The sequence below is a fragment of the Cynoglossus semilaevis genome, chromosome 7 (genome assembly GCF_000523025.1).
Source record: "Cynoglossus semilaevis isolate Cse_v1.0 chromosome 7, Cse_v1.0, whole genome shotgun sequence".
Lineage (NCBI taxonomy): Eukaryota > Metazoa > Chordata > Actinopteri > Pleuronectiformes > Cynoglossidae > Cynoglossus > Cynoglossus semilaevis.
In genome coordinates, this window is record NC_024313.1 from 9,156,588 (window position 1) to 9,180,265 (window position 23,678).

Here is a 23,678-nt window from a genome sequence, read left to right on the forward strand (position 1 = left end):
GGGGGGAGGGGGGGGGAGACGCCCTGGCGGCGGCGCGAGCAACGCACATGCCAGATGACGACCACCACCTGTCACGATGAGCGCGCGAGCCAGACAGCTACCACTCAGCCTCTTTTTAACGGCAGATGCAAAAGTAAAAGAAACAAAAATTGCAAAAAGTATATGAGCAAAATTATAAAAGAAGTATGCAAATAAAACTGGAGCTTTACCACTTATTGCATAACCAGAGAAAAAACAAATGACCAAATACTAACGGATTAAGAGGCGCACATTAATCAATACGCACAAAAACAGCAATGTTAGGGGAAAAAGCTTTTAAAACTCACCTGTTTCTCGACCGCCGAGCCATGTTTAAAGAGCGTGGAGTGGCTCACAGGTACTTTCACTATCTGCTCAAAGTTGCGTGTCCCGGCGTAGTGCAGGTTGACATTAATTTAAACAACAGAAGACTCTGAAGATGCTCCTCCCTTTCCCTGGTCTCGTCCTGGTCAAGAGCCCCTAAAGTACGCATGCGCGGAGTACTTCAAATGCACCCGTATTTACAGCACTTCTTTTTAGTTTTAACTGAAAAGAAAACTATAATTATCATAAGATAATAATTTGTTAGAAACACCAAAGTAATCCATATAAAACAAAAGTATTGGATAAAATGCATGTGAAAAATTCAAATAAATTGGCCGTGTGTCGTTTTCATGGTCTTAGTTGTAGACTGAATGCGCGCAAAATGAATATGGTTATGAAAGCCGAAGGCGTCTTGAATGCACCACATGCACCACATTACTACTGTGTAGATTAGACACGCAAAGGGCGCCTTTTGGCCGTCTGTCCGCGCTAAAAAAACCTTTTGTCAACAAATGTCGTGAGAGATTTCTCAGCAGGAGAAAGGAGAACCAAATTTGTGCATCAGAACAATTGCAGAATACTTTTGAACGTGCATAGTTGTGCCGCACTCTCTCCCTCTCTCTGCCTTTGAGTGTTGCTACCTGTTATGCCTGCTGGCGCTGGAGATAGTGGCTGCAGATGTTACATAGTGATAAAACGCACAACAAGTCATTGTCTTATCCATCCTTATCGTTAAAAAAAGACCATGTGGTGGTTTGGAAGACGGTAGTTAAAGAAATGTAGAGGCACTTCATCATTTTGCGTGGGTTTATTGCTGTAAACAATGAACCCCACTTGTGGGTCAGAGTTCCGTTTGTTTTCATTGGCAGTGCTCAGTATAAAAATTATTTGACAACATTTTAGCAAAATCTCCACATATTCAAGTATGGTAATAGATTATATATATATATATATATATATATTTTTTTTTTTTTTGCTACATAACTGTCCACTGTGTAGGCCAGGATTCATTATTTTTTGTTTTGGTTCAAGTTGTCCATGGCTGTCCCTAGACTGTAGTCATTCAAGCATTATAATACTTTTATTTGTATAAATGTGTCTTCTTATTGTATTAGTTCCTCCATATGCAGTCTTATTGTTTTAGTCACTTGTAATTACCATCGCCCCAGACTGGCCTATTGTCCCAGAGCAGTCATCACAATAGTGGCCTTATAAAGGGAGACAGACATGGCCTTGAACTGCACATCTCACTATTTGATGCAACAGAGTGATCAGTGAAGTGAGGCCCAAAGAAAGTGAAGATTGAAAAACACTTAGCATGTCCTACATGAAATACAAAAGGTATTATTGTAACTTGTTTTTATTCTTTTTACACAATGAGTTGACGTCAAAGAGAAGCCTGTCCATTTAAACACCTAAAGAACCTTGTAAAGTTCAAATCTTATCTTTCAGGTGTAAAATGACAGAGAACAGATATGAAATGACACAAAATGCACAACTGCAATAACTTTTGTCTCCATGCCCCATACATGCCTGTGTAAACCAGCATTGTTCTATAAATTTTTGCCTGAAGGGCATTGCACTTGGAAATATATGCACATCATTACCAGCAATAGGTCAAACTTACAAAAAAAAAGAAAAATACATATATAACATATATGGACTAAATATAATTCTCTATACCCCCTCCACCCCAGCACTGAATTTATCTTTTCCTTGAGGGCAGGAATTTAAAAAAAAACTTGGTTATCTGAAACAAATTAAAGGAAGGGACTATGGGTATGCAAATACTCTTTCACAGGATTCAACCGGAAGCCCGAGACCCATTGACTCTAGCTGAGGACATTTGCATGGGCACGATTGGACAGGTAAAGGGCAGGTTATGGGATGGCCACCCCCTGTTGTAAAGCTGTGTGTACACAGGCTGGTTCATTTGCATGGTTTTTAATGACAGTCCCTTGGTCCAAGATATCCCACCAGGCTTTCAAATCCAGTGGAAGAAAGCCCAAGTCTGACTTTGGGTTTGTAGAATAGCAAAATCGGCTTGCACTTTTAAATATATGTACAAGAGGAAAGATGATGACAATAACATATCCAATGAATGTATCATTGCTATATGGTGGTATACTCCATGTATCAGGTAGAAGAAATGTCTATTCATTTTTGAACTGTTGAAACACAACATGCAAAATCCTTCATAAAAAAGCAAACCTTTTTTTATTTCATTTTAAATATATCTATAGACAAATATGTGCTTATATAAATAAAGTAAGGAATATTATTCGTTCCTTATTATTCTTATTAGAAGACGTGCCTAAAAGTGTAAGTTTTGCATTTTTCCCTCAGGTGAGTTCCTCTTCCCATTGCACCTAGTGCTTCAGGCACATTATGTAAAGCATTATCTCATACAAGCTGCCAAACTTTGGGATGGACCACAATCCTCATCACCCAAAGCTTTGTCTGCTACAATTACATCAGCAGCAGCATTCATTTTTTAATCAGATTTACAATCTTACTTTTAAAAGATTTACAATCCTTTGCTTTCACCATGTCTGAAAAAATGGCAAACCATCATCTGCCAAGCTTTCTAGGCAACATCTGAGAATGTGGTATACAATAGGTGAACTAATTAAACGTTTATGGGGTTATTTCACTTTAGGTATTTTAAATAACCAATCTCTTTTATTAAAAAAAAGCTATCCACGGATGTTATCATTCTTCTTGCAATCTGCCCATCCATCTGCTTAATCCATATAATCACAACTGCATTCATTCTCTTTGAAACCCCTTTTTTTTTGTTTGCTGCGGTTCAATCACATTGTTGGTGCAGATTTGACCGGCAAGTTAATGCGAAACGTTTAAAGGAAATAAGTGTTCAGATCCTGTGCAGAGGCGTGAAAAATCACACTCAGCTGACTTGCAATGAAACACATCTGATTTAACATGACATTCAAAAACAAACAACAAAAAAATGTGTTCTACCAAAAATAAACTCTGGTTTGCTGCCCTATTTATGGCTATAGTGAAGATGATCCACGCAAGCACAGTTGCAAAGACTATTACAGTTGTTGTGAATGGCAACATGTTCCATTGCTACCACGGATCAGGTGCTTGTTGGTTTTTTAATGTCCTAGAAACCTTTGAGTGTTGCAAAGGAAGAATCCCCTCCCTGTCACCTGTGTGACCCTGAAAACTGAACATTTCTCTGTCTTTGTGCATAGACATTTCGCTGTACACATGAGCAGTTGTTTATATTGACATGTGTGAGTAAATGTGCACCAAAAACTTCAAAACACAGGAAGTGGAATTTTAGAGGGGAAACCTCCACCCATTTAGAGACACACACACTCACGGACACACAAGCACACGTCTAACCAAAAGGCAAACTCTAGGCAAAGAAAATAAACTCCATGATTTATGTTACGTCCTGATATAAATGATCCGTTTATTTGACAATTAAAGTTGCTCTTTGCTAAACTGCCACTTGCAACATGAGCCTTTTGTTGTGAAACGACCTTCACAATTACCTAAGCAAGCTGTGTTTCTCCATTCTGTTCTATTTTTAGGTTAAGGGAGACACACCAAACCTCATATTTCGATCTGCCATGCTGATGTGCAAGTGTACTTCACTTGCATCACTGGTGTCAGATTATTGTGTGACATTTTCATCTTCTACTGTTTCATAGGCGTATGAATTCCTATTAATGAGTTCGGAGGATCTGTGGATATTAAAAACCACACTTTTGTTTGGATGCGTACCCATTAGACCCATTAAAAGGGTGTTTGTGTGAACATTTCTTAATACAACAGAGCAAACACACAAGCACATATTATTTCTGTTGGTGCTGAAAAGGCTTTTAGTTTCTTGCGCTAAGACAGAAAGAAAAAAAATTATGTCACCTACTGGGTGTGAACACGGTGATACTAACCTTAAGGTGTCGTCTTTATGAAGATGATTTAAGAACTGCTTACAGGTTTTAAGATATTTTTCATGCAAGGATATCTTTTTTGACCTTCTTGCACCATTGCCACTTGCATTACTCATGCCAATCAGTAACATTGTTGTTTGGTAGCAACTACTACTGGTCCACAGTAGTTATGGTAACAGGCAAGACATTTCGCCAAAGAGGCTTCAAATACAGACTGTAGGTGGACTTATCAACAAAACTCCAAGTCAAGTTATTGACAAATTATCACATTTTAGAAAACGATAACTTGGATGAATTAAAAATCATATTACAGCACACACTTGACTCCAGTTTGTTAAAAACAAACCATCATACTGTGTGTTAGCATTTATTTATCAAACAAACACAAACATGTTCGTCAACTTTTGTGTACAATTTTACATAATGTGATGTATACTAGCTGCATTTTTGGAGCTTGTATTTCAAGTCTTACAACAAGCAGGCATCTGAAATCTAAAACACCTCCTAGGATATCTTGCCTATACGTTTCTTTTTCTTTGAATTCTTGCACAGCAATTGGTAAAAAGGCCAAATATACACTTCCAAGTTTTGACTTGTATGCATAAGGAGTGCATTTAAAGCCTTTTATCCTTTGAAATGGAAGAAGACAGTAAATACAACATTATAAAGGATTAACTTTTTCTTCTTCATGACTGCCTAAAAACACAAGCATATGCCAAAAGCAATACAAAAACCAATCTTGATAGAAACACCTACATCACTGTAGGGTGCAGTGGGAATAGTAATAATCGAGGGGGGACGTATAGATCACGACAAAGGCAGTAATGCAACATTATGGATACAAATACCATGAGGTTATCCACATTTATGCAAAGAAAAAGAAAACAAACATTCAGAGGAGTCAGAAAGGAAAAAACTAACAAAGGATTTTGGGAAAAGAAGGTGTCCAGAAGTAAATATACAAAACAAAACAGTAATGCAATGTTTGGGAATCCAACCTCTTTTAAAAATTTTAATGGATCAACTATATCTCGGGCACACTGGAGAAAAATCAAACGTAGGAAGTTAGTTATCATTTTGAGTGAAATAAGGTAAGTTTAAAAAATATATATAATTTTTTATTTTGATGCATTTTTTATGCAAAAATGACATAAACTTCATTGTTTTTCCGAGAGCAAATAAATAATAATAATAAAAAAAAGTAAATGTCACATTGCAGCTTCCGTATCGGCACACAACATCAGCAGGAGAAATGGCAGCCGTGCTGTGAGGCACATGTTGTCACTTTTTGTGAGCTGCAAAACACTGTCGACGGGGCCGAGAGACGACACATAGGCACCATGTCTCGGCACAGAAATGTCCGGGGTTACAACTACGATGAAGGTACACTAAAATTAGTTAACCAAGACACTATAAACAAACGACCAGGCCTCCAAAGAAGCTATAGCCCGTTAGCCGCTAAGCTCTCTGGTTCTGTCCCTGCAGCTCTTGCTGTTGTGGCTAAGTGGCTAGTGAGATAACAGCGCTGTCGTGTCACTTGGCAGACTGCACAAGACATTGTTGCTCTCGAAGCTGCATTAATTAGTATTGGTTTTATACTGATATTGCATGCTGCATGTTTACATACAAGTTTTATTTACTACATTACAAGAAACAGTGGTGGATGTTTTTGTTTACATATGTTGGTGTTAGCTTGTACACTAACTCTGGGAGTGGAATATATTGTGGTGGTTAATACAAGAGAACAAGATAAGGCCAATACATAATCCACCTTCTTATTAAGTATTAAACCCCCTGAATTCAACAAACTGCAGTGGTAGCAACTTTATTATAGGAAATCCTTCAGATGCATGTGTATTGTTTGTTGTGGATTCTGTAAATCTGCTGACAATGCAAAGTGACATCTGCTGTCACAGAGGGATTTCTCTCTTTACAACAGCTGCATTTGCACACGTTTCTCCAATGAGAGAAAATAAATTGACTGTTTTTATATCTCTAGACTTCGAGGACGATGACATCTACGGACAGTCTGTGGATGATGATTACTGTATATCACCAGCAACAGGTTGGTATCAATGCACTGAATTTATGTAAATGCTCACTCTCCTAATGGCAAATTAAATATAAAGTTCTAGTTAATAAACCTACAAACCTCAAACAAATAAGAGAGTTTTTTTTGTTGTACTACGCTATTCATTATATTACCCTTTCCTCTCAAAGCATACATTACTTGTCTTGGAACACTGACACTAATATATTTTATTGCTTATTTAATTCATTATTAATAATTTATTTAATAAAATGACTGCATTCTTTATGACAGGCTGATATTTCATCACAAGTTGTAGTTTGTCAGTTAATTGTTATTTTAATTCCATCAGCAAATCAGTTCATCTACTCACGTCAGGAGAGACAAGCACCAAAAGAGGAGCCTTTAGAAGAGGAGGAGGGAGAGTGTGAAGAAGAAGATGCTTTTATGTCTCCATCTTCAAGCCACAACCTTGACCCTCTTGATCAAGGTAATCTTAAGGTTGAGGTTACACAATTCATTATAGTGCCTTTGAAATACATGTTTAATCTTCTCAGATAAATGATTTATTTCCTGATCACACAAGCGGTCTAATATTTGTGTTGTGCTTTTTAGCCAAGCTGTTCTCCTGTCTGGATCATATGCGAACAGTCCTGGGAGATGCAGTTCCCGACTCAGTTCTGAGTAAGGCAGCCATTAAGCATGATTTTGACCCACAAAAGGCGTTGGATGCAGTCCTGTCAGAAGACACTAAACCAACCCCGGTTGCAGAAGGTACTACTGAGGCAGCTTTTGCACCAAGAGTTACCCCAGGGTTAGCGCCGCTGCCACAGAGAACCAAACGAGGGTCTGCTGCAGAGAAAGGTACGCTTAGTATGGATGAAAAAACATCTTGTTGAAATAATCCTTGACTGGTACACGATCAATACTTTTTAAAATATTGTCTCCAGTTGTCTTCAAACAATGTAATGTTCTTCATTGTTTTATAAATCAATGATGTAATTTGGTTTTTCGAGTTGTTTACTGCTGACCAAAAAAGATCAAATAAAAAAATAAACTATAATTGCTGCTAGGAGCAACTTTATAGGTGTTAAGTGTTATGATAAACCAGATAATTGCCAAAGACATTTCAGAGAAACCACAAATTCTTAATGTCTGTGTTGTACAGCTCGGATTTGCTGTATTTCATATAAATGTATCTTCCTTCAGTTGGTTTTGACATCTGGATGAACAATTTAAATCATGCATGAACAAATGTTTTAACAAAGTGCCTTTTTTTGTTTCTTTTTTCCTTTTTTTTTAATTTTATGGCCCCCTTCTCACAATGCTTGGACACCTGTAATTGGCATTTGTAAGGTAAGGAGCCTGCTTGTCTGCTTTTCACACTGACATCCAATCCATGGCACATAAGCCCCAATCTGATCAGTGCAAACATACACAGCCACGTGTGGCAGCAAGTGAATTGAAATTGAGTGGTCTTCTATCAGAAAATAAAGTTCTAAGCTGTTCTGAAAATCAAAGTGTCAGCCCTGGGAAAAGTAGCTTAGGGACTACTAGTCTGGCACAGCTCATGTCTGAGCATGAGCAGAAAAGTAAGGTGACAGCAGCGGTTGACGCAGGGCAAGGTTTATCTGTGCCCTCATTTGGGAGTCTCACCATTGGCGCTAACTCACCGCCTTCTGCTATTTCCAACCCAAGTGGTCTTTCATTGGGAACTTTGGCTTCTCTGAACATGACCACTGCATCGACCACTCCAGCCACTTGCCTTCTTTCAGCTTCACTCGGTAGTCTTTCACTAAACAATTCTAAAGTGACGACCAGGAGTGCGTCTCTCGCCATTCCCACTGTATTTGGGAGTCTCAGTTCTGTCCTCCAGAGCAATCAGATCTCACAGGGATGTAGGACAGACAAGCCTGCAACAGCTGATCCCAAGGGGAGTCCATCGTTGGCTGATTTAATCCAGGAGCACTCAAACCACATCCCTGGAAACAGTGACTTATTTCCAACTTTGCAAAACGAAATAGCACCTTTGAGATGTTCAGGAGGGGTTGAACCAGCACAGACTCCCCCACTGTCTGAGCTTGCGTCACTGCATCAAAAAAATAAATCACACACAGAGTCTCGATCACAAGGCACGGGACTCCCTGCAGACACACAGAGCTTTGCTAAACCAACAAATTCTTCAATTGAATTTCTGGGTGGGACTGTCCCACCCTCACAAATGACACGGCAGCATCAAATGAGCTCATTAGCTTCCTTCAAACCTATTAGCACTGGATCTTCTGCAAAAGCACTGAAGCAACCACCCGACCTCTCTGAGCTGCTCTCTTTGTCAAACCTGACTTTTCAACCTAAAGAAAAAAATTCAACCACTTCATGTGGGTCACAGTTCTCCCTTACCTCACTCTTGTCACCAGCAAAAACAGAGAAGGCAGATGTGTTGGCAGATAGTACTTCAGAAGATAGCATGAAGCGCAAATGTGACCACAAACCATATGAACAAATCACCAGGCCAAATAAGCCACTCCATACTATTGATCTGAGTGCACTTATAGCCCAGGCCCACGGAACAGGACCTTGTCCATCTGATACAGACCTCCTTTCACCCATGTCCTCATCTCCAGTTCCCTTGGGCTTCGATACTTCTGTTTTTGCGACACCTTCGTTATTTGCGATTACTTTGTCTACTCAGATCCGGAGGCCGCACAAGAGGACGAGAGTTGTTTTAAAAAGAATATTAAGAGCGCAGAAGGCTGGAATTGGTTACCAGGCTTTCCTCTGTAAATCAGAGGGCAAGCCCAGAGAGCAGACCGCCACGCGTTCACCAATTGTACCGTTCTGCTTTGACACACCGTCACCAGATGACGTTGTCCGTGCTAATCAACGAAAAGCTTTTACCAGGTAGACGAAAAGAAATAAAAAGCACTTGATGGAGCAACATTGCCACCAGTGTTGATGCTTCATGCCCCTTGGCATGGAAGCTGCACTTCAAAAGAAACACATTCAGTGATGCATCACTCAGGGCCGTCACTTCTTTTTAATTTGGGGTTTTACAAACAGTCTGAAGGACTTTATATACAGATTACAAAAAAAAGTTCATAAACAATATTTCAATCTATAAATACAGGAATTCTTTTCAAAACCACACAGGCAACTTGACGTTGAATGCAGCTAATACTAAAATGTTTTAACAACTTTTAGGACTTGTTTATTTTTATTTACCGTAGCCAAACATTTTGTTTTTGGTCATGCTTTTTGTATGTTTTGACAAATGGTTTTACATTTTTTTATTGGTAAAATGAATAAAGCTTAAGAAATGATAGCAAGGTCTTTTTTTTTCTTTTCTGGCACTGAGCTGCATGAACCCTCAAGAGAGAAAGGGGTTATGTTTTGTCTGCAGGTGCGATGCAGCTATTGGAATATGGATCAGTTAACCATTGTGCTGGTTTATGGTTGTGTGTGAGATCATGGGGTTGACTTATTGGTCTAGAGGACACCTGGAGATTTTCCCATGAGACAGTGATGAAAAACACAAGCATGTACACAAGTGCAGACAAAGTAACTCTTAAATGTTCTGTAATTGACTAACTAATCTTAATGAAACCAACCCATCAGAGCTGTGTTTTACTTTTAACCTTTTACACTATATTGAACAGAGGGGTTTTATACTCACACTGGGTACATCTGTTTCCTTTTTTTTTCTACTGGAAATAAATTATGCAAATATCAATGATGTCAGAAATAGACACAAAAACTGAGATTGACAGCTGCATCAGTGTTCATCTCAGTGGATCCAAGTTAAACACATTTCTGGATAGTTAATGCCAAAAGATGGACATTGTATTTTACTTTAATTTTTTTAGAAGTAGCCTTTCTTTTAACAAGTAAAAGCAAAAAAAATGCTTTCAGCATCTGCAAAACTCACATGGCATTGATTTGCACAAATCGAAATCTAACATATAAAATTTATTATTATTACCTTATTAATAATGTGATCTAAAAGGAGATGCATCCAGTTTGGCTGGAACCTTGAGGTTCCAGCCACTCTTGAGTGTGCACACACTCTTGAGTGTGCATGTATCTGCATTGCTTGAATGTTGATGTGCATGTGTGTCGACTAGTTAGCTTACAGCTATCTAGTAAGTTATCAGTATTAACCCAATTACACCCTTCTGACACACTTCAATTTCAAGTTTTTTTGTAAGATGAAAGAATTCACCCAGGGTTTTTCTTTTTATTTCATATATTTGTCTTAACTGCTTCACAGAAATTATTAGAATGGAAAAAAGATGTCCGGGACGTTAATAATTAATTAATTAATGCTTTTCTGCATGTGTGTCAATATCTTACATCAATCACAAGCTGTAAAGGTCAAAAACGTGACAGCCCTACTAAAAAGTGTGCAATGTTTTACTCACAGCTCTGAGTTCTCATGTAAGAGTGGGGGCTCAGCAGTGGAGCAGTGGAGTGGTCTGCTTTCTCAGGCAGGTCTTTGGTTATGCATTGTCAGTGGGCTACAGTTCTGTGCATATTTATATAGACTCATAAAAGGAGACTTTAGTCATCATCAGTCATTTTTCAACTATCATTATAACACTCATTCTTAACAGTGACACTTTTTAACTTGGTACAAACTAATAACTGTGTAGATTCATTTTGCTATCTTTTCAGTTAACTAAGGACACAAGTTATGATTTGAATAGCTGCCTACAATGAAAAGTCAATGCAGGACTTTAAGAAACAGCCCTCTTAAAGGCAAAATGCCTCCTCTGTATAAATATCTGGTGCATTGTTTGCACTTTTTTTAAGCAGGAACAGTGTTTCTGGAAGTGTTTCACATCCGTACTCTGACTCATCAGTATTGGTTTGAATGAAGACTCTCAAAAGACTTAAAATTACCTGGAGGTTTAACAAATCTGCTTTAGGGCACAGCAGATAAGATCTCCAACCTTGAAGCATCAACTGTAGAGACCATGTTGTATATTGTCCAATGATTGTTCCAAGATTTGAGCAAATGAAGGGGAAAAAAGGGGAAAATGTCAAACTGCTATTTTATAGGTATTGGTAGAATTATTATTCCCTCATTACTTTGTTTAATGTTGAATTTTCAGCTTGATTTAAGCTTTGTGAACACATGAAAGTGAGTGAAGTTGACCCTGAGGGTGTCAAACAAACCATGGATCCCAGGGGGAATGATTGATAGTAAAGGGTTGGCAGTAGGGATAATTGCAAGTCAAACATTAGAAGTCAAACAGGTTTTTTCTGTGTAGTCTTTGCAGAATTATGATATTTCGAAGCTCTGCTGCTCAGGTCTCCTGCTGTAAACGAAGATCCAGTCCAGGCTGTTTTAATGCACAGTCATAGTTATAGTAACAGACTGTTTTGTCCATCATCAATTCTGTCCTTTTTCTCAATCTTAAGGCAAACCTGTGTGTGTGGGTTTGGGCAGGAAGCTGTACTTATGGAGAAAATGTCACCCCAAGCACATGACGAAGCCTGATCGCCTTACTCTCTTGTGTCTCATACACCACCTACGTAGGAAAATCTGATCATCTTTCTCAACTTTCGCAGCTTTGTCAGAGGCAGACAGATCAAATCATGTTGGTGTCTTCACACAACTTGCAGCGCTTACTTGTTGCAGACTGTTGTTTTGAAGCTGTGCAAACTCCGGAAAATACCATGGTGCTCACAGCAGAAGAATGCATGTGTTTACGGACATATGGGCTGTATAATGGGCTATGCTTCCTGTCTGTACAGAATGATTATTGGAAAATAGTCTGAGAGGAAGAGAAGCAAATGTTTGATCAGTATTTCCAAAGACTTTAAGTCTGCTGAACGTGTCTTTGGACTGTAGAAGAACACTAAGGAAACCCATGTGTATACGTAGGTAGAGTTTGCACCGCCAGACACAAAGGAAGGCCGTATGTCTGACCCAGAAAAGAGCAAGACCCTCCTACCATTAGGGTTTTTTTGTGACTACACCATATAGTTGGGTCGTGACCATGTGGTATTGGCATGAGTATTGGGTTATCAATCATAACTGAGTGGGTTATGAGCGAATAAGTTAAAACTTATGACTGATGATGATTTATAACATTTTCTATTAATGCTATTAATTATTCTATTAATACACTTTTCCCCATTGTTTTTGATAAGTTGATGTAACACGTTAAACCTGGCTACCACTATGTTGTGACACTTACTTAAAATGTATAAACTTAATTTATAGGATGCTAATTGTTTTAGGTGTAAATGAAGTTCTTTTTTTCTGATATGAAAATCTTGAGTTGTCCAACAGCCTGTGGTCGGCTTTATCTTATTCCCCTCTTCAGTAGTTGACAGTTCTGACCTGTCGGCAGGTTGGGAAGCTCACCTACCCTAACTCAAAGCCAGGTAGTTGTTCCGAGTATTTCTTGACACCAATAATTCGAAGAAAAAGAATCATGAATCATGGTTTCTTGTGCCATACTTTGATTGTCTCTGGGGACCCATGTAACCACAGAACTCACTGAGGTCTCTGCATGTAAATGTTGTAGGGTTTCTTTGCACGGTCCAGTCTCTAATCAGCAATATCTTTGTATACTTGTGTATTGTGCTCGGTGGCCGAAGTTTTCCAGAAATAGTCCGTAGTACAGTAATATTGCAGTAATATTAAATTAAGATTGATTGGTTCCACAGTTCCCTGTCCCTGTCTGAGAGGACTTTGGACTACGGATGAAAATGTAGTCCCAGGGGAAAACACTCAATCAAGGAGACTAGCGACAACTACTTTTTTTACTGAGTGGCAAAAGCGTTTCATTCATTTTAGCACTGAAGCATTTTTAAAATGATGTCTGTTAGTGAAAGTAGGTCTCGTCTTTGTCATTCTTACCTGGGCTCTTTTTTAAAAGACCCACATTTTTGGCAACAGCTATGTTTTGAATGATTGGTTTGTATTGACACCATAGTAGGTGAGAGTTCTCTGGTAGTGTGACTCAAAGTGATCGTCTGCCGCTGAATAGGCTCTTGTCAGGGGCTGATTAGATGAACTCTGCAGAATGTTGACTGATGGTACCAACAATACTGTGTCTGTGTATGATTCAACCTGAAAGTGGTCAGGTGGGTCCCACAAAGAGCTTTTCCCACTCATTTCCTTTGTTGCTTTCATTCATGTCTTATTTCTTTTTCTGATTATGATTGAGATTCCAGCTGTTTTCTGGCGACTTAAACCTGAATTTATCTTTTGCAATTTGTCCGACTTTATTACACATTTTAAAAGACTCTGCGGTGAGGGATTGCTTAACACTAAATCTATTTATTTTGACTTGTCATTCTATTAATGTCTTGAACTCTGGCTTAAGAAAAAACTTTTGGGGGAAAATGTATGTGTTTTAAACAAGGCACAAAGACACTGACAGACATTTGTTTGTATTTGGGGGATGGTAAGGATGGGAGGTGGTGATGATGGTTCTTATATTTGCATATCCTGGGCGGACACCTAACAGAGCTCAGTTGGGCCCTCAGGCCAAAGTGTACAAATGACTCATTTACTTTCAGGTGCTGTAGAAGGGTCCCCTGTGCTGGAGAAATCCTGGATGGAAAGATGCCAAGTGTTTACCTGCCAATTTAAATAGAGTAAAAGGATCCTGCTCAGAGCCTTAGAACTTGATTCCGTATAGTTCTTCCCACACTCCCCCCCGCCCCCCTTCTGCCTCCAGGCTAGCTCAAAAAGTTTTCTTCCAAGTCGGTTGTTTGCTCAGGTATTACAGTGTTTTGACATTCTCGTTACTTAAAAATGGTTGTTGTTGAACACTGGAAACTGGGTGACCGAGTTTGGGAGATAATGTTTACTTGTTTAAACCCTGAGCTATTAACAATAAGCAGGTGCCAATTATTTCTCTATAGTCAAATGACATTTTTATTTTGTAGAAAATTTATGTTTGTTTTTTTTTTTCTCACACTGATGGTGAAAAGAAAACCCTGTGCACCTGAGTCCCAAGGCGAAGAAAATCTCCCATCTCTATAGGAACAACCAGTGTTAATGTTCTTTGCCATCGCAGTTGTTGCCCACTGCAGGTCAAAACACCATCAGATAACAGCACAATGAGGCAGATTTAAGCTCCAACTGTTCCTAACTGCCTCTGCTTGTCAGACCATCTATTGTAGGGTTATCATGCCCAGGGTAAAAATCAGTTCTTATTTAAGTCTCTCAGTTGTTCTAAGCTCCCTCCTTTCACTAGAACCATTTCCACGCGGCAGTTTGAACAAAAATAAACATACTTTTTTTTGAAAATGAAGATTAAAGGGTTTCGAGAGTGAGCAGCGATGTGCTGCGTTCAGGTTTCAGTGTTTCAGATTGACAGGGACTTTTTCTGAGCTGCACAGCCAGTCATTTGGAGAACACTTGGTTAGAGAAAGTCCATCAATAATTCTGCTGAATGACACCGACTTTATTCACATTTTTCCCCTGGGTATTTTTTTTAATGATGAATACAGTGCACAATTCTACTGCAAAACCCAAGTGCATATTAAAAAATCTGGGTCTATTCATAGGTAGATTATTTATCTGACATAATCTGAAACTGAATATACGAAATGACAATGAAAAGTAAAAACAAAAAGAGACAAATGAAACTAGAAATGTCACACATTTAAACTTAATATTAAGTGTTTTTGATTAGGATTTTTGCATATTGTGCATGCACATGTGTGTGTGCGCTCGCGCAAACTGGCTCCACCAAAAACATTCATTTTGTAAAATGCTGTGTCACCTTTCTCTGTTTATGTGGAGACTGCAGATAACTGCCACCTCTCACATTAACCCATTGTGAACCAGGATGATACACACAGATGCGCACATTTTGCAGAAGTGCTGGCTGTGCAGCCCAGTCTAAATGAATCAGTAGTGGGTTGAAATGACTGGTATGGGTGGCTACCTGGGACTGGGATGACAAAGCAGTGACCTCAGCAAGTCGTACTGCTGTAGTGTATGAGAGTGAAACTGATTGGATCATTTGCAAAAAAACCTATTGGACTTAAATTCTAGCTGCCAGTAAGTTGTAACTGTAAGGAGGAACGTGCCTTTAGGCCATAAACTCACTCTAGTTTTCAGGAAGCCTTGTGGCCCATATACAAAGGCAGTGGAATCTGTTGTATTTTCACAGGGGCGGTACAGTTTGTTGAACATCACATTTCCTAGTATCGGGTCTTAATTCACTACTTTAGTCTAAACTGTTATGATCTGCAATTAATATTGTATGTGTTGTTTAGTGGCACAAGAGGGTGCCAGGTTAATCAGTGCCATCAACACATTTCAATATCCATCTGCTTTGCTTTTCATGAACATCGGTGTAAATAAATGTGCGTTTGGTTCCTTTTGTCTTCAGCTAAAAGCAGAGATGAGACTCCAAGCAAAGTGGACTCTGAGGTGGTTCCCAAAGTGGCTCGCATGACTGTGTCAGGCAAGAAGCAGACTCTGGGCTTTGATGTTCCAAGGTATCACAACACAACTGCACTGAACATCCTGGCTTTGTTTTTTCTTTTCTAAACTGAGATAAAAAAAAAAGCAATGAAGCTTCATCGGCAGTATGCAGAGAAAGTGTGTCCAAAGTGGTACTGCTGGTACTAAGAAAATACGTTCCAATAATTCCTCTTCAAGAAGAAATACTGTTAATTGCTGTCAAGTTCTACAAACCTGGGCTGGTGACACTGATGAGCTTCCATTTAGATCTTTACTGATAAGACTTTGGCAGTTGATGAATGACCTGAAGGACAGTATGCATCTCTGGGATCCAGAGATTGATCTTTGCCCTGTGTTTTTTTCTGTTTGTCAAATGGAGGCCTTTAAAACCTCAATCAATTTTAAGTCAATCAGATTTAAGCATCCTCTGTGTGACTCTATACTCTATTCTCTCTCTATAGATAGCACACTGTATATATTTTTACGTATTATTATTATTTTTTTTTAAAACTTTCTCCTGACTCCATCACTCCTTGTTGCAAAGTTTTTAGCGAGTGGTTTGGTTTATAGTTGTTTAAAAAAAACCCTTCAGGTCTTTAACTGTCTTATGAAGTGTTTTAGGCCTTTTAATGGTGATGCATGCTGAAATAAGTTCATGGCTTCTGTAAAAACATATCTTAATTTAAGGGAGTCATTTGACTATAGGTTTGTATAAAGTGTTTATCAGTGTCACAAACACTCCAACTGCAGTGGGTGTAGTGTAGATTAACCCTATCTTGTTGAGGAATACACGGGGGCTGATAATGATTTTGAAAGCTGCAGTTATCTGTGGTCAGGAGAGCTGTGTTGCAGTCTGATTAAACTCGTCCACTTTCTCTCCTCAGCACAGAGGAGAACGGCGTCACCAGTGTCTCAACTCGCCGTGGTGGCAGTCCAGAAACTGCACCGGTCACAGAAGTCACCTCCAAGCGCCCGGAGACCCCGTCTAAAGGGCCCAATGCTGATGAGGCCTCCACAGTTCCCACTCCAAGCCGCTCTGCTGGAAAATCCCGGCAAACCATCAATGTGAAGGCCGAGCTGGAGAAGAGGCAGGGGGGAAAACCCCTGGTTAATTTAGTTGTTATTGGTAAGAAGGATGACCTGCACTTGTCTTTGTTAGTGGACCTGCGTACAAATGGTTGGAATGTTTTGTTTATTGGTAAATAATTCAGAATTCCCCGCTATAACTTGTTTAGGTATGACTAACTGGACCAGTCTAGATGCACAATCATCATTTCCCATTCAAAGTCACACCAGAAACAGTGACTGGGTACTTTCAGATGTGCAGATGATTCTTCCTTCCCACAGCCTGTGAAACCTTCTGCTATAACACCCCTCCCCCCCTCCTCATTTGCCCCTCTGTGCTGGTTCCAAATTCTGTCTGCTTCCCTCTACTTAGGCAATTCTTTTTGCTTCTCCTGTTTGTGGTTTCCTTTAGCCATATATCCCCCCACCTGTCTTATCATTCCTGTTACAGTCTTCCTGTTCTGCTCCACTTGCTCAGACCTTGTTTTCTATCAGTTCCTTGTTAATGTCTTGTACTCTTTGGTAACCCTCACTTTTTTTATCACCTCCTCTTTAGGTCATGTGGATGCAGGTAAAAGTACACTGATGGGCCACCTGCTTTATCTGCTGGGCAATGTCAACAAACGCACCATGCACAAGTATGAGCAGGAGTCGAAGAAGGCAGGGAAGGCTTCCTTCGCCTATGCTTGGGTCCTGGATGAAACTGGAGAGGAGAGGGACAGGTGAAATGATGGACGCCGTCACATGGAATTGTTATTACTGCAAGAAGTCAATGTCTTAGCCTCTAATTGTCCCAGGATTTTTTGTGTTTTTCGGTAGGGCAGTAGTGGGCGTCATTTTGCAAGCACAATTATTGCATGTTTCCTTCATTCAAAAACACAGCTGCAAACCATTTCAACCAGAAGATGAAACTTCTGAGCTTCATACCTAATAAACCCATCCTCATGGTCCATCCTCTATGAAATTCATTCATGTATTATTGATTTTTATGTCTTAACTCGTATGTGTATTTTCGACTGGCACAGAGTTCAGAATGTGTTTTTGTCTCAGGGGGGTGACCATGGACGTGGGGATGACAAAGTTTGAGACAAACTCTAAAGTGGTGACTCTGATGGACGCACCTGGACACAGGGACTTCATCCCCAACATGATCACAGGAGCTGCACAGGTAACTCTGAGTAGATTGACTCATATTGATCTGTAATTTGGCATTTTTATTACTACTAATAATGTATCATAATAAATTATGGCAACTTAATAAAATGATAAAATGTAATTAGCTGGCTAATTACTAATATTAAATCAAAATAAATCATAATGATCAGAAAATTCAATAATAAAATGTTCCATGTTCTAAAGACATGTTTCGGTCGACTCTAAGAAGAAAGTATTTTTTATCTTTTTTATTTTTAAAAACATCATAATATCAGAGGGGCCACACCAATGGTATTGGTGGTGGTTCTTTATTCTATTCACTAATTATTTTTACGTCTACAAACCTACTGTGTGATCAAATAAATGACTAACGAATGCTCACTCATCGTTTTAATTCAATTTTAATTCATTTGCCTTACATTGACAGTAATTTGTATATCTTAAGTTTATGATAAAAAAACTAACCAATACAGTTATTTTTATCACATGCTAGCGTTAGACTCAGTAACAGACCAGTCGTCTTATTAGTCAACTGCTCCTATAATGTACAGTTGCAGTCTTAGTTTCGTGTTATATATGTTGCCGTCTTCCTCCACTTTTTGAGCCTCCATCTGATTAACATCCTCTCCTCCAGCAGCGTGTCCTCCCCTTTGCCACACCTGTCGGCACTGTTTGAAATAAGATTTGTGGTTTTGGGCGTTGGTGTCACAAATTGTTTGTGTCAGATGGGTGTGTTTGCCTGCCTGCCTGTCTGTCTTTTTTCGGTACACATGTAATTTCTATACTTTTCATATGACTTCAAGCCCTTCATGTTGCTCCATCTCAGGGGTTTCTGTCTGAAGTGAATTGGGATGCTGAATATTTCTTGCACATGCACATGAGTCAAAAGTGTAAGAAGAACGACGGTGTAACGTGTCTGCACCGCCGTTTAATCTCACGTAATTGTGTGGATTTTCCCCCGTATATAGAAAAGTAAAAAGTAACTTTTGTGACCTTTGAAAAATGAAAAGTAATATATTAATGAATTATTAATTTCATGTATTTGTGGCTCCTAAAAATCATGGCATTTCTGACATTGAGATTTTATAACATTTACTCCACGTGTCATTTAAATTAAATAGATTTTTCAGTATTATTTATCTGTTCATTTTTGGCATAAGCCTTGTTGTTTATTTTTCATCATCTGTTTATTTGCTTTATATTTAAATGTAAAGTTAAGAAGGCTAATAATGCACATATTTTCCACAAACATTGTAAAAAAAAATCCCACTCAAGACGACAAGGCTAAAAATAAGGGTTTTGAAACAAACACATTTTTGAGTCAATCTGAAACCAGCCATGCCCTCGCTTTTTGTCATGAGATGTAATGATAATCCCGTCTGCGCCCACCTTCACCCTGTGTCCAGGCGGATGTTGCAGTGCTGGTGGTGGATGCCAGCAGGGGAGAGTTCGAGGCGGGCTTCGAGGCAGGCGGTCAAACCAGAGAGCATGCTCTCCTGGTGCGATCGCTGGGCGTCACTCAGCTCGCTGTCGCCGTCAACAAGATGGACCAGGTCAGAGCTGTTACATTTTAATGATATGCAGTGTAGAGTTAACAGTCGGAGTTTGAGGCTTTTTTGAAAAAAAAAAAAAAATTAATACTACTCCTATATGTATTCTTGTTGGTTATTGAGTAATCTGTGAATTATTTTTTTCCATTGAATACGATAACAACAGCAACACCAACTCATCCTTTGTTCCAAAGCCACAGGAAATGAAAAACTGCTAGTTAAATATAAAGATATCTATATGGAAATAATAACAATAACACACACACATATACACACATATACATATGTACATATATATTAATTTCCAAGCAATCCCACACTGAAGACATTTTCTGCCATTTAATCCTTGTTTCTTCTGATCTTCCCTCCATGCTGTTTGTGGCGATTGTAGATCAGCCAATAGGTGAATGTTATTGTTAACTAATGAAGAATAAAGTATTTCTCACTGTATTACTGAACATTTTGTTTCTGTTCATAGAAAAAGTGCCTTTGTGAGAAAGTGCAGACTGTGACATACCCTTTCTTGTTGCTGACACATTTCCATTTCCATTTTTTCCTCCCATCTTCTCGTGCATCAGGTAAACTGGCAACAAGATCGATTTCAAGAAATCACGACCAAACTGGGTCATTTTCTCAAGCAGGCAGGATTTAAGGTAACCCATAAAACCTTATGAACTGTAATAACTGGAACTCACCAAATAACGTCAACCTGTTTTTGCAGGAGTCTGATGTTTTCTACATCCCAACCAGTGGCCTTTCAGGAGAGAACCTGACCACTAGGAGTTCAGTTTCAGAGCTCACCTCCTGGTTTTCTGGTCCCAGCCTGTTGGAACAAATCGGTAACAAACAGACGACGAAGGAGCTTCATGTTTGTTAAAGTTAAAGTTTTTAAAGTTTTTTCAGTTTGTTAAAGATAGTCCAAATGAGGGCATTAGAGGAAGAAGTAGTTAGCGTGTTAGCCTAACAGCTAGATGGTCACCAGTTGCTGGTTGGATTCCAAGCCTTATTTTTCAAATGTTTTTCTATGTGTGTGTTTTCACTTTGGGTCAACATGCAGAATGAAGTTTAGTGTTCACTCGATATTGATTACAGGTTTGACTGTGAGTGTGAATGACTTATTGTCTGTCTGTGTCGTCCTGTGATGGACGGGCGAGCGCTCCAGTCTGTTCCCCACTCTCACCCAATGACCTGTAGGAATTGACTCAAAATCTTAGTTGTCTTTACTGTGACCCGTGACGATCATTGCGAAACGAATGACGTACTATTTAAATGATTGATCATTGTGGTTACCAAGTTTCTCAGAAAATGGTCCATTTGTTTTCCGCTTTCTTAAAAATGTTTTTTTTCCTTGTGTGTCAAAGATGCCTTCAAAGCGCCTCAGAGGTCCATAGACAAACCGTTCAGACTGTGTGTCTCAGACGTGTTCAAAGGTAGAGTCACTGATATACACAGTATAAAAACATTGTTCACTTTAATTTTTGTAAAGTTACATAATGTCTGATTGTGCTGTGGTTTCTCTTTCAGACCAGGGATCGGGCTTTTGTGTTACAGGCAAGATTGAAGCTGGATACATTCAGACCGGAGACAGAATTCTGGCCATGCCTCCCAATGAAACCTGCAATGTCAAAGGTTTTGACCATGTCTTTAGTTTTGATTTCTATACTAACGATTGCAGCCATTTGCTCAGTTGATGCAGATGAAAGAAGTTATGATTTGAATTGCTTTGCTTTGATGGTTACCTAAAGATTATGATGCTGATGTATTTAAATCCTTAGACGTTTCTAATAATGACGAGTAAACACTGCCACCCTGTGGTGACGTTAGTCCTTACGCTTTGCCCTGCAGGAATTACACTACATGATGAGCCCCTAGACTGGGCTGCAGCAGGAGACCACGTGAGCCTGACGGTCACAGGCATGGATATCATCAAGATCAAGTAAATGAGTGACAGTTGACCTCGTATCATCCCAAAGCAGCACGATGTTGCACTGTTTTTAATCAGTTTAGATGGTGTTGGTTTTTTAATTTTTTTTTATTATTAGCTTTGTCCATGTTCAGTCCAGATTCTCTGAGGTTGTTAAATGAACCTTCAGCCATTAGCCTTTATTCTTGATCCTAGAATCAAGTCTTGCTTGTTTCTGTTCTAGTGTGGGCTGCGTGTTCTGTGATCCCAAAGAGCCGATTAAAGTCTGTACTCGATTCAAGGCCAGAATCCTCCTCTTCAATATTGAGGTCCCCATCACTCAGGGCTTCCCTGTAAGTGAAGTTTTTCATTTTCTTACTCACTTGTTATGTGTTTAATCACACGTTTGTGTTGTGCTGGTACGCTGTCTCCTTGTTCATAGGTGTTGTTGCATTACCAGACGGTCAGTGAACCAGCCACCATTAGGAAACTAGTTAGCGTGCTCCATAAAAGCAGCGGTGAAGTCCTTAAAAAGAAACCAAAGTGAGTGTTGGGAAGTTGGAGAGAAGGTTTAAAAAATGTTTGTGATATAAAGTGAAAGCTGTTTTTTTTTTGCTTCTGACAAAAGATTTTTTAAAATTCACTTTTTTTAAGGTGTTTAACTAAAGGCATGAACGCCATTGTGGAGATCCAGACACAGAGACCGGTGTCATTAGAGCTGTATAAGGACTACAAGGAATTGGGCCGCTTCATGCTGCGATATGTGGGCTCCACCATTGCTGCAGGAGTTGTCACTGAGGTGAAATTCACTTATAATGGGGACAAACAATCTGCTTTTTTTCTCTGTCATGACATTACGCCTTTCCTTACTGCAGATCAAATGAAGACCCCTCAGTCCTCAACGCTGCTACATCCTGACCCTGGAGACGACATGTAGCAAGAGGAAAAGAATTTCCCAAAGTCATGTCATGGGTTAGGAAGCATCGTGTTGATCCATCCAGCATGGCAGCTGCCTGACCTGAAGCTCTGCCCATGTGGACACAGTGATGCTTAGCCAACAAACAACCACAAATGCTTCTGTTTCTTTCTCTCTTCTTCTTTCTCTGCCAAAGGGTTCCCTCACCTGCTACTATGTTCCTGCTCATTTTTGCTTTCTCCTCCCAGTAGGAACCTGGGCTCCTCATGAATTTCGACTGAAATATCAATAATGGAAAAAAACAAAACAAAAAGTGCTGCAACTGCTAGCTTCAATTGCACAGTTCTGCTGCAGGGTGGAGTGTTCTCTCTGTCTCTATGGAAATGTCTTAAAAACCTGGTAGATGGACAATTAAAATTAGACAGAATAGCAAAAAATGATGTAATGTTATGATAAAGGTTTGAAGCATAGAGGACAAATGTTTACTCTAACAATGATAGAGTAGTTTAAGAACAATAAACGGAAAATTAAATTTCCACCGTGACCTGAAAATATTAAAGACATATTTTTCTTTACATGTGTTGGTAAAATATAATTACTTGGAATGCTTCTGTTTTAATTAAACCTTCAGGAAAACTGCACAGTGCTTTTGGAAGGACATGTAATTGCAAACAAATCTGCTGAACTGAGCTGGAAGGTGAAATGAGCTGTGTTTTTGTTTTTGGTTCTGATTATGCTAACAAGTGTGATGCTAACATGAAAAAAAAAATCAACTTGACTTCAATGATCTCGGTTTTGATTTGTTAAGAATTAAGGTTTATCCTTGGTGATTGTTGACAGGTTTAAAGTTTGGTTAAGACTCCTCTAAGAACATATGGCTGTCCAAGAACAACAGGTATGACCATCGTAAAATCACGGCAGTACCGGTAAACGAAGATCATTTATTTTTCATACGCTCAAGCGACTATATCAGCCAATATACCATGCCTTACCTTATAAGTGGGGTTGAATAACTTTCCCAGGCACACCTTATGATCTCTTACAGCACATTGATTCAAAAATTGGCCCCTTACTTGTCTCAGTGGGGAAATTCAGTGTGAGTCTTTGCAACCAACACAGACTGCCACAGGAGGCGCCATTAAGTATGTAGTTCCTCTATTTGCTCGAGTCCTGGGCTATCTGTGTGTAAGGCAGATTTGTTAACTGCTATTGCCACTAAAATCTAAACATGATTTTGAATTCCCATAAATAAATGTACAATGTTTCCCTTTCTGGCCTATAGATGGTGTTAAAATCTAATGTGATTAATCTTGTTATTGGAATAATCGCTTGCATTTCTAACAAAAATTA

At 39.2% G+C, this 23,678-nt stretch overlaps 2 protein-coding genes across 5 annotated transcripts in view; one reads left to right on the forward strand and one right to left on the reverse strand.

Moving 5' to 3' along the window:
- The window catches only part of myb (v-myb avian myeloblastosis viral oncogene homolog), a 7,821-nt gene extending 7,339 nt beyond the window's left edge, over nt 1-482 (reverse strand). For both annotated transcript variants that reach the window (XM_017033409.2, XM_008313275.3), the window contains exon 1: nt 327-482. In XM_017033409.2, the coding sequence (XP_016888898.1) occupies nt 327-349 (23 nt within the window). In that variant the 5' untranslated portion in view covers nt 350-482. The remainder of the gene's footprint in view (nt 1-326) is intronic.
- A 4,467-nt stretch (nt 483-4,949) lies between these two features.
- hbs1l (HBS1-like translational GTPase) lies at nt 4,950-23,596 on the forward strand. 3 transcript variants are annotated; one of them, XR_003050019.1, is made up of 20 exons: nt 4,960-5,362; nt 5,491-5,654; nt 6,271-6,336; nt 6,653-6,790; nt 6,916-7,164; nt 15,666-15,774; nt 16,624-16,865; nt 17,361-17,526; nt 17,855-17,972; nt 19,366-19,512; nt 20,088-20,162; nt 20,231-20,348; nt 20,871-20,939; nt 21,034-21,138; nt 21,355-21,445; nt 21,657-21,765; nt 21,855-21,955; nt 22,067-22,211; nt 22,288-23,025; nt 23,169-23,596. XR_003050019.1 is itself a non-coding variant. In XM_008313279.2 (19 exons), the coding sequence occupies exons 1-19, from the start codon at nt 5,106-5,108 to the stop codon at nt 22,294-22,296; spliced, it is 2,478 nt and encodes an 825-aa protein (XP_008311501.1). In that variant the 5' UTR covers nt 4,960-5,105; the 3' UTR covers nt 22,297-23,026. The 3 variants fall into 3 exon arrangements, 2 of the variants coding, with proteins under 2 accessions (XP_016889214.1, XP_008311501.1); XM_008313279.2 differs by lacking the exon at nt 23,169-23,596 and having other exon boundaries at nt 22,288-23,026; XM_017033725.2 differs by lacking the exons at nt 15,666-15,774; nt 16,624-16,865; nt 17,361-17,526; ... (10 more) ...; nt 22,288-23,025; nt 23,169-23,596 and adding an exon at nt 7,662-12,738 and having other exon boundaries at nt 4,950-5,362.
- Nucleotides 23,597-23,678: the final 82 nt, after the last annotated feature.

Bases quoted from the DNA above. Each gene is read 5' to 3' on its own strand.
- hbs1l (XM_008313279.2), top strand. From the start codon at position 5,106: ATGGATACAAATACCATGAGGTTATCCACATTTATGCAAAGAAAAAGA. The intron at 5,655-6,270 runs GTACACTAAAAT...TTATATCTCTAG, and splicing joins GGGTTACAACTACGATGAAG to ACTTCGAGGACGATGACATC. The intron at 15,775-16,623 runs GTATCACAACAC...TTCTCTCCTCAG, and splicing joins CTGGGCTTTGATGTTCCAAG to CACAGAGGAGAACGGCGTCA.